This window comes from Gossypium hirsutum, chromosome A08 (assembly GCF_007990345.1).
Source record: "Gossypium hirsutum isolate 1008001.06 chromosome A08, Gossypium_hirsutum_v2.1, whole genome shotgun sequence".
NCBI classification, from domain to species: domain Eukaryota; kingdom Viridiplantae; phylum Streptophyta; class Magnoliopsida; order Malvales; family Malvaceae; genus Gossypium; species Gossypium hirsutum.
This window is the reverse complement of record NC_053431.1, coordinates 36,475,599-36,490,166: the sequence shown is the minus strand read 5'-3', so window position 1 is coordinate 36,490,166 and position 14,568 is coordinate 36,475,599. Positions and strand designations below refer to the sequence as shown.

At 32.2% G+C, this 14,568-nt stretch overlaps 1 protein-coding gene across 1 annotated transcript; it reads right to left on the bottom strand.

The window, feature by feature from the left end:
- Positions 1 to 1,305: 1,305 nt before the first annotated feature.
- Positions 1,306 to 4,012, bottom strand: LOC107896038 (probable receptor-like serine/threonine-protein kinase At5g57670). The gene is made up of 9 exons (XM_016821193.2): positions 3,808 to 4,012; positions 3,577 to 3,695; positions 3,385 to 3,503; positions 2,908 to 3,305; positions 2,587 to 2,841; positions 2,313 to 2,470; positions 2,009 to 2,224; positions 1,770 to 1,919; positions 1,306 to 1,681 (listed from the first exon to the last, which is right to left on the bottom strand). The coding sequence occupies exons 1-9, from the start codon at positions 3,938 to 3,940 to the stop codon at positions 1,544 to 1,546; spliced, it is 1,686 nt and encodes a 561-aa protein (XP_016676682.1). The 5' UTR covers positions 3,941 to 4,012; the 3' UTR covers positions 1,306 to 1,543.
- Between the last annotated feature and the right edge of the window lie 10,556 nt (positions 4,013 to 14,568).

The following is a 14,568-nucleotide window of genomic DNA, read 5'->3' as shown; positions in this document are numbered from 1 at the left end:
AAAATTGTCTTTCTTTCATGTTTCTTTTTCCATACTAATGTTCTAATCAATTCTCTTTGTTTTCTTTCTCTATTAAAAAACCCATAGAAATAGATATAACATATCATAAGCCACAACACAAAAGTCATAATGTGACAATGACTGCAGCCAACTAGTAATCTAGTGCATCGAAGAAACTAACCTTTGGGTTAAGGTAATAACATGTTATTAATTCACTCTCAAATATTCACGATTAATATCTTGTAAAAGATTAATCTATTGCATCATCAAAATTACATATCTTCAGTTACATATATAATATGCTACTGAATCATTTTCAAATTATCATAACTACCCTCGGGTCAAAGTAATTGCATGCTATTGATCCACTCTCGAGAGTTTGATTATGATTATGCTTTTGTATATCACCAATTTCATAATATGATCATAGAAATAATAAATCAACCAAAGACTAAGTTATATACTTACTATCATTCACATATAAAACTTATTTAATCAATCAACCCCAATGTTATTATGAATGAATCATTTTGTTGACTATCAACTCAATTAACATAAAATTTTAATGGTTAATTAAACTTTTAATTTTTATAAAATTACAAAAATTTGTCTTAATCTAACTCTTGATACCACATGTTAAAAAAAAACTTAAATACACATAAATAACAGTGTAAATGTATATTTCTTCCTCCTCCTAACAAAACTTTAGTTTTTAATCATAATGTCAACATTAGAAAGAAATAACTTCAATAATGTACTGACTAATGTTGAATGCACTTAATAAATGACTGGAATTAATGTACTTAATTATTAGTTTTTATGTGATTATGACGAATATACATAAGAGACTTGCATAAAAAAATTAAAATTTAAATATATCACACTCATTAACATAAAAGACTTTATTTAGTAGAGTGATGGTTTTGCTTAGCAAAGTGAAAAGGAAATTGGAATGAAAAAAAATTGAAGTAAAAAAATTAGAGAAATGAAAAATATAATTTTTTTTATAGATGTATTGGATAGGGGAGATAGAAATACTAAAAAAAAATTATTTTTCTTTTCATCCATTACTTGGTAAAAATAAAAAATAAAATAAAATAAAATAAATTTAAAAAATAATTAATTTTGTACTAACATATCTTTTATTTTTTCTCATCTTATCACTCCAATGTGGAATGATTAATTTTTATGGTTGAAATGAAAAATGATCTTTACAAAATACATTCAAAATTTATTTTCTTTTCCATTTCTTTTTTCTCCCATTTCCGCCCAACACATAACGCGAGAAAATAAGGAAAAGGCTCTTGTGAAGTGTGACGATTTCTACATTATAATAGATGCACTTGATCAAAATTTCTCTGCCATAAGCAGAAATATCTAATGATAAGTTGAAAATAATGCAGTAGAATGAAATGTCTGAATGAGCAATATAATCTCAAGCCTAACATGTATTTAAATGTATGGGAGGATAAAGCTACAAAAAGAGAAAGTATATTCTTTAATACAAGCATCTGAAGCTGTAAATATGTGGAAGAAGGCTCACTCATAAAATTTCCTCCTCTAATGGAACCTCGTACCCGAAAACCCTAGAGTAATCATCCAATTCATCAAATGTAAACTTTGGCATTCTCCAGCTTTTTTGAACATCAGAGTCGTGGCCAGTCATTAGAAGCTTCAGGACCTGAAAATGGAAACATTTAATAACACATAAAAATGCATTGTTTCAATGTAAAAGGACTTGGATCCTACAAAAGAAGTAATTTTAGTACCTCACTCATTGAAGGACGCCATACTGCTGATTGCCTCACGCAATAGCAAGCTGTTAGCACTGTTCTATGCATTTCATCTTCGTCATATTTCCCTTTGAGTTTCGGGTCAGCTAGTTCAGTGATGTTCCCAGATTCCATAAGAGGCTTTGCCTATAAAACAAAAAATCATTTCGGGGAAATATGGGTTACAGAAATGTAATGCCTTCACCCAAGTTGAGTGAAGTTTGCATGGTGTATACCCATAAAAGGAGGCTTTGCTTTGATGAATCCACAGGCCGGCGACCGGTAATGATCTCGAGGAGAAGAACCCCAAATGCGAAAACATCTATTTTCTCATCCACAATTCCATGCATGAAATACTCTGGTGCTAGGTACCCAAATGTCCCCTCTATTGGGATCACAGCATGGTGAGTCCATTTATTAGGAAGCCATTTTGCCAGACCAAAATCACTGATCTAAAAAGAGATAAATCATAGTTACATGCAGGACAAATATAACTCAGTTCTTTAAATTAACACTTATAGAAGTTGGTGGTTGATTCACCTGCGGTTCATAATCCAACCCAAGAAGAACATTAGAGGCTTTTATGTCGCGGTGTATTATACGGTGTTTACAGCATTTATGCAGGTAATGAAGACCTCTAGCAACTCCAAGGGCAATCTTGTATCTCATAGGCCAATCTAGTGACGCACTTGTTTTACCTGAGGATTCTCCCAATTGAATTAGCTATCATTTTTCTTCTTCTTCTTCTATTTATTTATTTATTTATTTTAAGTTTAATTGTTCAAAACTTGGAACAAGAAGTTGCTGTTGTTACCATGCAAAGCAGATGCCAGAGTTCCCTTCTCAGAGAAGTTGAAAATCAAATACAGTCCATTTTCAATGCAGCAGCCAACTAAGGTTGCAGTATTGGGGTGGCAAACATGTCCAATTATGCCCAATTCTGTAAGGAATTCTTTCTCCTTGGTTTCATCCTTGTTGTCATTGGCCAACCTCTTCACTGCTATGGCTGTTCCATCAGGAAGATCACCTCGGTACACTTCTGAATACCCGCCTCGACCAACTATATTATCTGATACCGCAAAACAACATTCAGAGCAGTAATTAAGAATCTTGAGCTTAAACATCTCAAGCTTACCTGAATGGAAGTTATTTGTAGCATTTGAGATCTCCTCATAGCTAAAGCACTTTATCAAATGATTCTCCTTTCCTTTGCTGGATAAACTAGCCTTTCTTTTCCCAAGTAGACAACTAAACAATGATGAGATTAATTTGTAAGGTGACATATGTTTCTTTATGCAGGTTTGGCCTTTAAACTTTGACACCTTAGGAGAGGATGACCCTGCCACTTTTGTGCCCCTAGCGCTACAGCTGTCATCTTCAAGTGCTTCTAAAACAGTCATTGGTGAAAGCTTTTGCACCTTTCTTTGAGGGGGAATAGAATCTGAGCTTTGCTGCCTAGATTTCCTTATCGCAACCACTGAACAGCCTTCAGGGGCATGCTTCAAACAGTATCTTTTTATCTTGTTTGATGTCCTGGGACAAAATAAATAAACAAAACAAAACAAAAAGGAAAATCAAACATCCCTGAACAAAAGATTGCTGGATTTCTCACTTCTTTGAACGGTTTTTGGAGCCACGAAGAAGAAGAAAGTCAGCTGAGATGGATTTTGCTTCCTCAATTAGACCTTTTCTAACACTGGAGCTAAATCCTACTCTTGCCTCCAAGTTTACCTGAACAAATATTGTTCTTTAAATATGTTTCATGCAGGTTAACCAAATCTGCAGAAATCTAAAATTTGGTCACCTGCTTAGACTGACAGGTCTTAGAAAATTCTCCAAGCACAGATATAACATGAGCTTTTGCCTGGCGAAACTTTTCTTGGTCTTTAGTTATCAGTCTGCGCTTCTTGGTCTCCTTACCAACTGCATTTCAAAATATGCAACGTATTTTTAATGTTGTAACGTGAACAAGTTGATTCAATTTCAATTCAAATATGGCAATGAATTTGATGCAAGGATTAGGAAATGTACTAACCTAGAACATGTAGGGCAACGACTTCGTCATTTGGATGGGTTAGAACTCTGATTGCCCATGACAATACCTCCTTGCTTTCATCTGGATCCAATGAGATGCCAACAAGTATTTTAGCAGGAGCTGAGGTCGCCATTTTTCGCTAGTTAATTGGCCGATAGGTTTGAATGTAACTGAATATATGCAGGGAAATTATACATACACTTACATATAGATAAGGTGACTTATTTATTTATGATTTAAGATTCTTGTTGACAATAAAGGCTTGGATGAACTCTGCTTAAGAATTAGTGTAGAAGCAGTGGCATGATTACGGTCAGTTAGAGAGTGTGGCCACATTGGTTCTCATTGTATTATTCTTGTTAAAGAAGCATAAAAAGTTTTTTAGAATGGCAAGACAATTGTGATCAATCCCTTTTATTTTATACGCATTATGGCATTATAAGAACAATAAATATGTACAGGAGTGAATCAAAATTTTTATAATTTACACTATATAATGTGTTTGATTGAATTGATATCACAAGTGAATTTGATATTAATGTCATTAAGAAAATTGCTTTAAAAACCTTTTTTAATAAAGGATTGACACCAACTTAATCAAGCAAACTACTTAAAAATTATTTTTTTTCAAATGAAAGATTGAATATTGATATAATTCTTTTACTATTTTTATAAGATAGTTTAAATAAAACAACTAAAAATACCATATTCAAGGATTGAACCAAGTATAAAACGTATTTTGTTATGGGAAATTATTTCATTCACTGCTAGTGGACTTAAAAAACTCCACTACTAACTCGACTAGCAATGATTAAATGCTGCCATGTGTCTTGAGGGATATAAAAAAAATTAAAATTAAATTAAAGCAGACACGTGTCATGGACTGAGCCCTGCTTGTGGAGTTTACTAACGGTGGGTAGAATATTAACCCTCCACTTATAAATACTTTACCATTTTATCTTGTGAAATTATTTGGTACATTGCTAATGAAATTTTTTGTGCTATAGGGATATAGTAAAATATAAAAAATAAATATTAAAAAAAATAGATATACTAATTTTTTAAAACTGCTTGTAGAATAAAAAAATAATGTGAATATATCATCCTTTTATTTATAATTATTGATTAATTTTTGTATAATCATGATTCTAATATTACGTTTTCCCTTCGCCCACATGAATACAAAATCTACAACAAATTAATAGCATGTCAATATAAAAAATATTAAACAAAATACACGCAAGAAAACTACATACGGTGAATTATTTATTTGTTTTTGTTATAAGATTCTTGTCTGCGATAAGCTTGGAAGAATTCTGTTATGAGAGCAGCAGCATGATTAACCTAAGAGAGTGAGACCACATTGTTTCTCATTGTATTATTCTTGTTAAATAAGCATGAAAACTTTTTAGAGTGGCAAGACAAATGTGATCAATCTCTTTCTTTTAACACTTTTCTTCCTTTCTTTTTTCTAGTAAAAGGTATTGGATATGGTTGTTACTTAAATATTTATTAAGTTACTTTTCTATTTTCCTTCTTTCTTTTTATGTTGTAGAGCTTAGGAATAGAATTAAAGGCGCACCTGAAAATATTATATATACTACATGATTATATGATACATATACGATATAAAAAATAATTAAAATACAATAGTGATATGAATATAGAAATATGTTCAAGTCTACGTAATAATAATAAATCAATAATCGATTAAATATTATATAAAAGCGACAGTTAGGGGCTTTGGGTATAAGCAAAGGTGGTGGGTGTTGTGTTTTGATTTGTCTTCCCATGTAAGCCAAAGATGAAAAAACTAGTAAAAACGAAGTACCAAATCGTTGGGGTTTGGTAGAAGGGGATGTTGCCACTCAAAGAGATCTTCACTTTATCAAAAATGAAACGTTCAAAGGACACTAACTTCTTTTTTTTTTTCTAAACCTTCCCCCACTACATAAGAGATTTCCAATGATGGCCTTTGGTTTGCCATATTCATGATTCCTACAATAGCATGGGATATTGCTACATTTGTCATACGAGAATAGCAAAGCTCCGTAAAAAAGAAAGACCATACCACGAGTAATAATATATGGAGTTTATGTTCACATTATTATAGCATCTAGAAAAGAGAAGTCACTAAGTAATTTTCTCATTGGGGATTGAAAAAACAAACTCTTAAAACTTTTAAATTTTAGGTTTAGTTCTTCTCATATGGACTAGGATGTTTGCCTGTCCAGTTAAATTCAACTTCGATTAGATGAAATTTAATAAATTTATTCTCTCTTTTTTTCTTTTCTTTTCTTTTTAATAAATTGATTGCTTTTTATTTATCCAATAAACAAAGTTCTGATGCATGTGAGTTATGATCATTGAATCAATAATTATTTGTAATATTATATTTTTATAATTCTATTATCAAATACAATTTAAGATTCGACAAATCAATTACACCTTAAAGCTATAATTATCCTATACCACATGCTATACAAATCCTATTATTAACAAGTTCTCTGATTCTTATCCTTGCTCCAACTAGTTTCATTCTCACCATATGCTTGAGTGATGAGAGGGTTGCATCCACACAATTCCAAAATTATTTGAAGTTATTTTGACGGAAAAGACTTGATTTGACTTAAAAGCTCTAGACTAAATCCTATGGTTTGGGCAGCAAGAAATTGGTTTTGAAAATTCACAGCAAACGTTATGAGAAAAATAATTAAGATAAAAAAATAAAAATAAACAAAGGAAGGAAAGAAAAGAATTTTGAGATCAATTTTGTAACGTACCAAAATTTCCAGTTGGACTTGTGACATTATTTTGGTAACAAAACCATGAAATTGTGAGAAATTTGAAAATTTTATTAGATAAATAATTTTTTTATGGGCATAAAGTTGGTTATGGATATAAAATTTATGGAAAGAATTTTAGAAATAAAGAAAAAAGATAAAAAAGACTAAATTAAAAGTTTTTTAAATTTTAGAGGCAAAAGTGCAAATATAGCCAAAATGAGAAATGTGAGCTAGTAGTAATAAATTCGGATCAGAACAAGTTGAGTTAGCCTAAAGCAAATCACCTTTTGAGATTAAATTAAAGAGATTGAGAAGTATAAAAACTAAATTATAGATTTTCCATTTCTATTGAGAAAAACGGCAAACATGCACTACTATCATATATTCATATTAAAGGATATATGTGATTTTTTTAATTTGGTCTTAATAATGACCTATTAATGAGAAGAAACAATATAAAGAGTTGAAAAGAAGAAAAATGATAATTTTATCATAAAACAATATTTTTGTTATTTTTTCGAAAATTGTATGATGAAAAAATTAATTGGATGATAAGATTGATATATGGACTTTACTTGGACCATTTGGGTCGTATGGAGAAAAGTGGTATCTGCAAGCGAATAAGGTCAAATTGTAATATAGTTTGTTTATAACAAAAAACATAGTAAATGTTCTAAGGATTATACCTGTAGACACCCATTTTGTCCTAACCTAATTGGAGGCCCATTTAAAATTTTATTTTCTCTTGAGCTGTTCGAAGCCAACCCAATTTTGGTCAATTTAAGACCTTTATTTTTCTTTATTTTTCTTCTTCTTTCTTTTTTGGGCCTGTCAAGGGCTCGAATTATTATTATTATAATCACTTCTACTATTATTAAATATTATTATTATCATTTTTTACAAACAAACAAGATTAAAAAAATAATATATATTCATGAAATGAAATGAAAAAAAGGGGAGGCTTTTCATATTTTTGTTCTTAAAAAAAAGGTAAAAAAAAAACAACAACAATTTTTTTTCTTTTCTTCTATCTTTTTTTTTACCATAGACATGTCATGAGGGATCGGGTTTTGGGTTCCGATGAAGGGGACGTCACCGGACCGTAGATTCTCTGCCTCTAGAAGCACCTAAAAATCCCTTTTTTTTCCCTTCCTATTCTAAAATAAAGGTTTTTTTTTAAAAAAAGGCTTGATCTTAAGAAAAGTTTTGATTTTTTTAAAAAAAGAGAGTTTAGATTTTAAAAAATAAAAATATATTTTTTTAGTCATTTTAAAGGAAAATTTAAATTTTTAAAACAAATTTTTTTTTCCACTATTTCAAAATAAAAGCTTTGATATTTAAGAAAAGTATTTTTTTTTTTGGAAAAAGAGAAAGTTTAGTTGTTTTTTTAGTTATTTTAAAGGAAAATTTAAATTTTTAAAATAAAATTTTAATTTTTTTTTCAATTATTTCAAAATAAAAGCTTTGATCTTTAAGAAAAATAGTTTTTTTTAAAAAAGAGAGTTTAGATTTTTAAAATAAAAAAAATGTTTTTTAGTAATTTTAAAGGAAAAATTTAGATTTTTTAAAACAAAGTTTTGATCTTTTTCAACTATTTTGAAATAAAGTTTTGATTTGTAAGAAAAGTAGTGATTTTTTTAAAGAAAACTTTGATTTTGTAAAGAAAAAAAAATCCAGCCACCGACGCGGCGACTCCACCACCTGAGGCCGGAGAGTCGTTGGGCTCTTCGGTGGTGGAGCCATGGCCAACATAGATGGAGGAAGAGAAAGAGGAAGAGATTTTTTTATTTTATTCTAAAAATGAGGTTAAAATGAAAGAAAAATGGTTTTTTTTCATTTATAGGTGCCAAAAATGGGTAATTTATTTCCAATCCCTTTCTTTTTAAATTTACAAAAAATACCCTATTTTTTGTAGCATCGCCCTCACTCTCTGACCTATTTACACCCATAACTCTTTTGTTTATTTAAACCTTTGATTTAATCCGAAATTTATAAATTAAAAATAAATTAATTGCTACATCAGTCCTCTGCCTTCCACATTTTTTATCTTTTAGTCCCAAAATCAAGTTCTGTCATTTTGTTTCCATCTTTAATAAATTATTTACACTTATATCTTCCCTTTCATTTGCATTTATACCTTATATATTTAATGTCCATTATGCACTTTATTTTAATATTTTATATTTATTCACACTTGTATAAATTTTATTTATTCTTATTTTGTCTTCATTTATTTTCATGTCCATTTATATTTTATTTTATTTTTACACATTCCCCTTACATGCATTTTAATATTATTTTTTTATGTTACTTTGATTCTTTTATTGTATTATGAATAAGGTGTATTATTGTTATTATTATTATCATCATCATGTCAATGTCTTATTTATTTCATTAATTAAGTTTTCTTTTTTATAATTTTCATTTTTGAAAGAGTTTTAACTTTTCATTAACTTTAGCTAATTTAATTAATTTTCCTATTTTATTATTATTCGTTTTAAAAAATGGAACTTTAGGTCATTTTTCCATTCTATAATTGTTGACATGAAGTTAGTTAAGTAGGTGTTGCATTTTAATGAAACCATAAGTTTTTTACATTTTAATAAAACCATAAGATTTTTACATTTGGATTTATGTTAGTCTTTAAGATCTTATCTACCATTTACCCTAGAAAAATTATAAATAATATGTAAGATATTTTTTTAGGGTTTTAAACTAATTCTAAATATTATAAATAATATGTAATATATTTTTTTGGGGTTTTAAACTAATTCTAAATATTGTATATTATTATAATCTTAATTAATATGTAAATATTCTTTAGGACTTTTTTCAAGATTAAAACTAAAGATATTTGTAGGTGAATTGTAAATCATCAGTAGGGTTTTCTAAGTATTTTATTTTAGAAACTTTTTAAGAAAGCTAATAAATAGTACTTAATACATATTATTTTAGGATTTTGACGAATTTAAACCTTAGATCAAGAATTTTAAATTCAGATAAATCATAAATGTAAAACCCCTAACCCTTATCTGTTACCAGAACAATGTTATAGAGCTGTAGCTTCTTCCCTTGCTCGAATAGCATAAGTACGTGCCAATGCTTTAATCTCTGACTAAGTAGCTGTAACGGCCCGATTTTGGGGCTAGTTAGAATAGTGATTTCGAAACCACTAAACCGAGGTCAAGGAAATTATTTTAAATATCATTTTATGTATTGTAGCATGATTAGATAAGTACATGAAAAAAGACTAAATCGCATAAAGTGCAAAAGTCCTATTTTGTTAGAAAAGAGTGTCAATTAGCTAAAAAACCTAAATTGGGGGCCTTAAAGAGCAATTAGACCCTTAGAGGGCTGGCCATGGGGGGACAAATTGTAATACCCCGAACCCGAAACCGACACCGGAGTCGAACACGAGGTGTTAACTGACTTTAACCCCTTATAAAATTTATTTTCCAGACACTGCCCAATCTGTGTACTAGTCGTTTTAAAAATCATATCTTGAGTTTCGTAACTCAAAAATCAGTTTCGTAATTTTTCCCAGAAACTAGACTCATGTGCCCATCTATGTATTTTTTTCTAGAATTTTTGGTTGGGCCAATTAGTACAGTTTATTAGTCAAAGTCTCCCATGTTGCAGGGGTCGACTACACTGACCTTTGCCCATTACGACTTGGATATCTCCCTGCACGGGGCTTCAATACTGATGCCGTTTGTTTCTATGAAAACTAGACTCAGAGAGGAATCTATACATATATGGTAAGACCCCTAATTATCTCTGGTTAATTTATAATGAATTTCCAAAGTCGGAGCAGGGAATCCAGAAACCGTTCTGGCCCTGTCCCACAAAAATCTGATTATCTCTTAATATACTGCCCATATGATCTTTTCGTTACTTCCTCATGAAAACAGACTCATCGAGCTTCGATTACATAATTTATTCATCAATTAATTCCACTCCTACTATTTTTAGTGATTTTTCAATCTCATGACACTGCTGCTGCCAGCATCTGTTACGAAAGTAACTAGGTCCATTTCATGCCTACCCTTGATCCAACTCAATCGAACATTCGTGCCATTTTCGCATGGCTTAAAGTTTACATGCCAAAGTTCAAACACAACGTAATAGCTTATACATGCCAAAATGTTCTTCTAAGCCAACTAAGAAGAAAGTACCAAAACTTGCTATCCGGTGTGATGACTTCGATGACGGCCCGATCACGCAAAAAGAGATGTGTCCAAGAAACCTAGAATAGGTGACAAGGAAACACCGAGTGAGTTTATAACTCAGTAAGTCATAAGCTATGCACTACCATCCATCAATAACATTATCACAAGAGAAAACAAAATGGAACGAGGCTAATTACTCCATCCATTCCGAACCATACCATAGTTCCTCCAACCTATCGATTCAATTTCATATCAATTCATGCATTCACATTCCATATACTCATCAATAGGACATTGAAGCATTTTCATAAATCAATTTATTTTCGTTACAATCAAACGACTAAACGGCCTTTCACCCATCCTACGATAAATTTTATGTACGTGACTTCAAGTATAGTTGTCACATAGGTTCAAACTTACGGAGCTCAACACCAAGTATAAGCATAGCACCTATTAGCCATGTACTCAAGACACTTACCCGATCCGCTGTCCGCGATCGACTCAATAGTGTCGCACACATAGTGTCCATAATGATTCACGAATGCATATTGAGTCCGCACACTCAGTGCTATATAATCAACTCGCACACTTAGTGCTACGTAATCAAATCGCACACTTAGTGCTACATAGTCAAACTCGCACACTTAGTGCCGCATGGTCAATTCGCACACTTAGTGCATCATATTCATTTCGTACACTTAGTGCAACATAGTCAAATCGCACACTTAGTGCTGTACAATTTAATCCCGCGCACTTAGCGCCAATCTCATGGTCATAAATGGTTATACCCGCACGTTTAGTGCCGAGATCAACAACTTAGTACATCTTACCTCTTTTCTTTTCATTCAACAATTTCATCATCACATACGTACATGCATATATATATATGTATATTTATTCATTCCATTCAGCATCAATACATAAACATTATGACCATTTGAAATAATACCAACTACATGCTTAATGACTTACCTTGTGTTGGGTAAGACGGTTCCAACTCGACTACTCAGTGATCTTTTCTTTGCCTTTATCGGATCTAGTTCCCTTTTGCTCTTGAGCTTAAGTTCAACAAAATTTAAAATAGTCATTAATCGACTATTCAAGTATTACTTTCAGAATAATATATATATTTATTTGACCTTCACACACATAGATTATAGTAAGCTTTATAATAGTCAATAAATAACTCATTGGCAAATTTTCATTAATGTTTACAACAAAATCACATATTCACTACGAGCTGTTTTCCTGAGCAGTAGTCGCTAAATTGTTTATAACTGGAGCTACAAAACTCCAAATCACTAGCCGTTAATTTTCCCTGAATATAGACTCGTATATCTTCCATCCATAAAATTTTTAGAATTTTTTGCTTGGCCAATCAATACCAGATTTTTCTTAAAGTTTCCCCTGTTTCACTGTTTGACTATTCTGACCACTCTTCACTACGAATCAAATTTCTCATCTTACAGAATTCAAAATGTGTTGTATTTGATCTCATTTGAAACTAGACTCATTAAGGAGTCTAAGCATATAAATTTTATCTTATAATCATTTTTGTACAATTTATAATGATTTCCTAAAAACAGAACAGGGAATCTAGTAGTCATTTTGACTCAGCCCCACAATTCTTCAAATATCTCAAGATCGGTAACTCTTTTGTTTTTATAGTTTCTTTTGTAAGAAAATAGACTCTTCAAGCTTTAATGGCATAATTCACTCAGCTTCTAATTCAACTCCTACAAATTATGGCGATTTTCCAAAATCACCTTACTGCTGCTGTCCCCAAACAGATTATTACCAAATCAAATACTAACATTAGCATTTCACCTTAATAGCTAGCTTACCAAGCCTTAATTTAACATATTAATCTTTAACATATCTTTCACTTTTCATCAACAACTATCAAAAAGCTCAAGCACTCATCAATGGCAAAACACAAAATCATCATCAATCCACAAAATTGAACCATGGGTTTTTAGAACTCAAGTCAACTACTAAAACATGCATGCATCTCAAGAACAACATCAAACATACCTTAGTCTAGCAAACCACCATAGCCGATTTTCTCAAGCTCTTCCCCTTCCTTTCTTTCCTCTATTCGGCCAAAGGTGTTCAAGAATGAACACATTTTTTTTTGTTTTCTTTCCTCAACTCACGGCAACAAGGGGGGGTATGGATGAGACCATTTTTTTTTCATCACCCTTCCTTTTCATTGTTTAATTACCATGCTCTTTATTTTATTTTTCTTAGCATACATCACTAGCATAACATGTTGGTGACATGTTTCCACCCATAGCATGGCCAGCCACTATGCTTTAATTTGGCTAATTTGACATGCAAGGACAAACACTTTCCCACATATATTAATGGGCCACTTGAACACTTGCCTAGCATATTTCTAAATTGTCTCACATAAGTCCCTACTAATAAATTCCACATACACTGACCAAATTAAAGTATGGAACTATCACACAAGCATTTACGCACATCATAAACACAGAATATAATCTTTAATTATTTATAAGACTCGGTTTTGTGGTCCCGAAACCACTTCCCGACTAGGGTCAATTTTGGGCTGTCACAACTCTCCCCCACTTAAGAAATTTTCGTCCCCGAAAATCTTACCGGTAAATAGGTTTGGATATCGTTCTTTCATCGAGCTCTCGGTTTCCCAAGTAGCTTCCTCGATCCCGTGTTTGAGCCATAACACCTTTACTAGCGGAACTCTTTTGTTTCGTAACTCCTTCACTTCACGAGCTAGGATACGCATCGGTTCTTCTTCATAACTCATATCGGCTTGAATTTCAACCTCTGATGGGCTAATTATGTGCGATGGATCAGATCTATAGCGTCGAAGCATCGAAACATGAAAGACGTCATGGATCTTTTCAAGCTCAGGGGGCAAAATCAATCTATACGCAACTGGCCCCACTCGTTCGGAGATTTCGTACGGCCCAATGAATCTCGGGCTCAACTTGCCCTTACGGCCAAACCTAAGTACCTTTTTCCAAGGCGAAACTTTAAGAAACACTTTTCGTTTCAAATCCGCATACGATTTCTGACGATCTGTGGCTGCTTTCAGACTTTCACGGATTACCTTTACTTTCTGTTCGGCATCTTTAATCAAATCAACTCCGAAAATTTTACTTTCACCGAGCTCGGTCCAAAACAATGGTGTACGGCATTTACGACCGTACAAAGCCTCGTAAGGTGCCATCTTAATACTTGATTGAAAACTATTGTTGTAAGCGAATTCAATCAAAGGTACATACCGTTCCCATGAACCACTAAACTCAAGGATGCAGCATCTCAACATATCCTCGAGTATCTGAATTATCCGCTCGGATTGACCATCGGTTTGGGGATGAAAAGCGGTGCTAAAATGCAGCTTGGTACCCAAAGCTTCTTGCAATTTCTTCCAAAATCGCGAGGTGAATCTCGGATCTCTATCCGACACGATAGAAATAGGTACTCCATGTAATCTCACAATCTGAGAAACATACAATTCGGCTAGTTTATCCAATGAAAAATCCGTACGCACGGGGATAAAGTGAGCCGACTTAGTCAGCCTATCAACAACAACCCAAATCGCATCCTTCTTACTTGCGGACAATGGCAGTCCGGACACAAAGTCCATTGTGACTCGGTCCCATTTCCACTCGGGTATCATGATCGGCTGAAGTAACCCTGAAGGCACTTGATGTTCCGCTTTCACTTGTTGACATATTAAACATTTCGAAACGAAGTCAGAGATGTCTCGTTTCATACCATGCCACCAAAACCGACGTTTCAAGTCATTGTACATT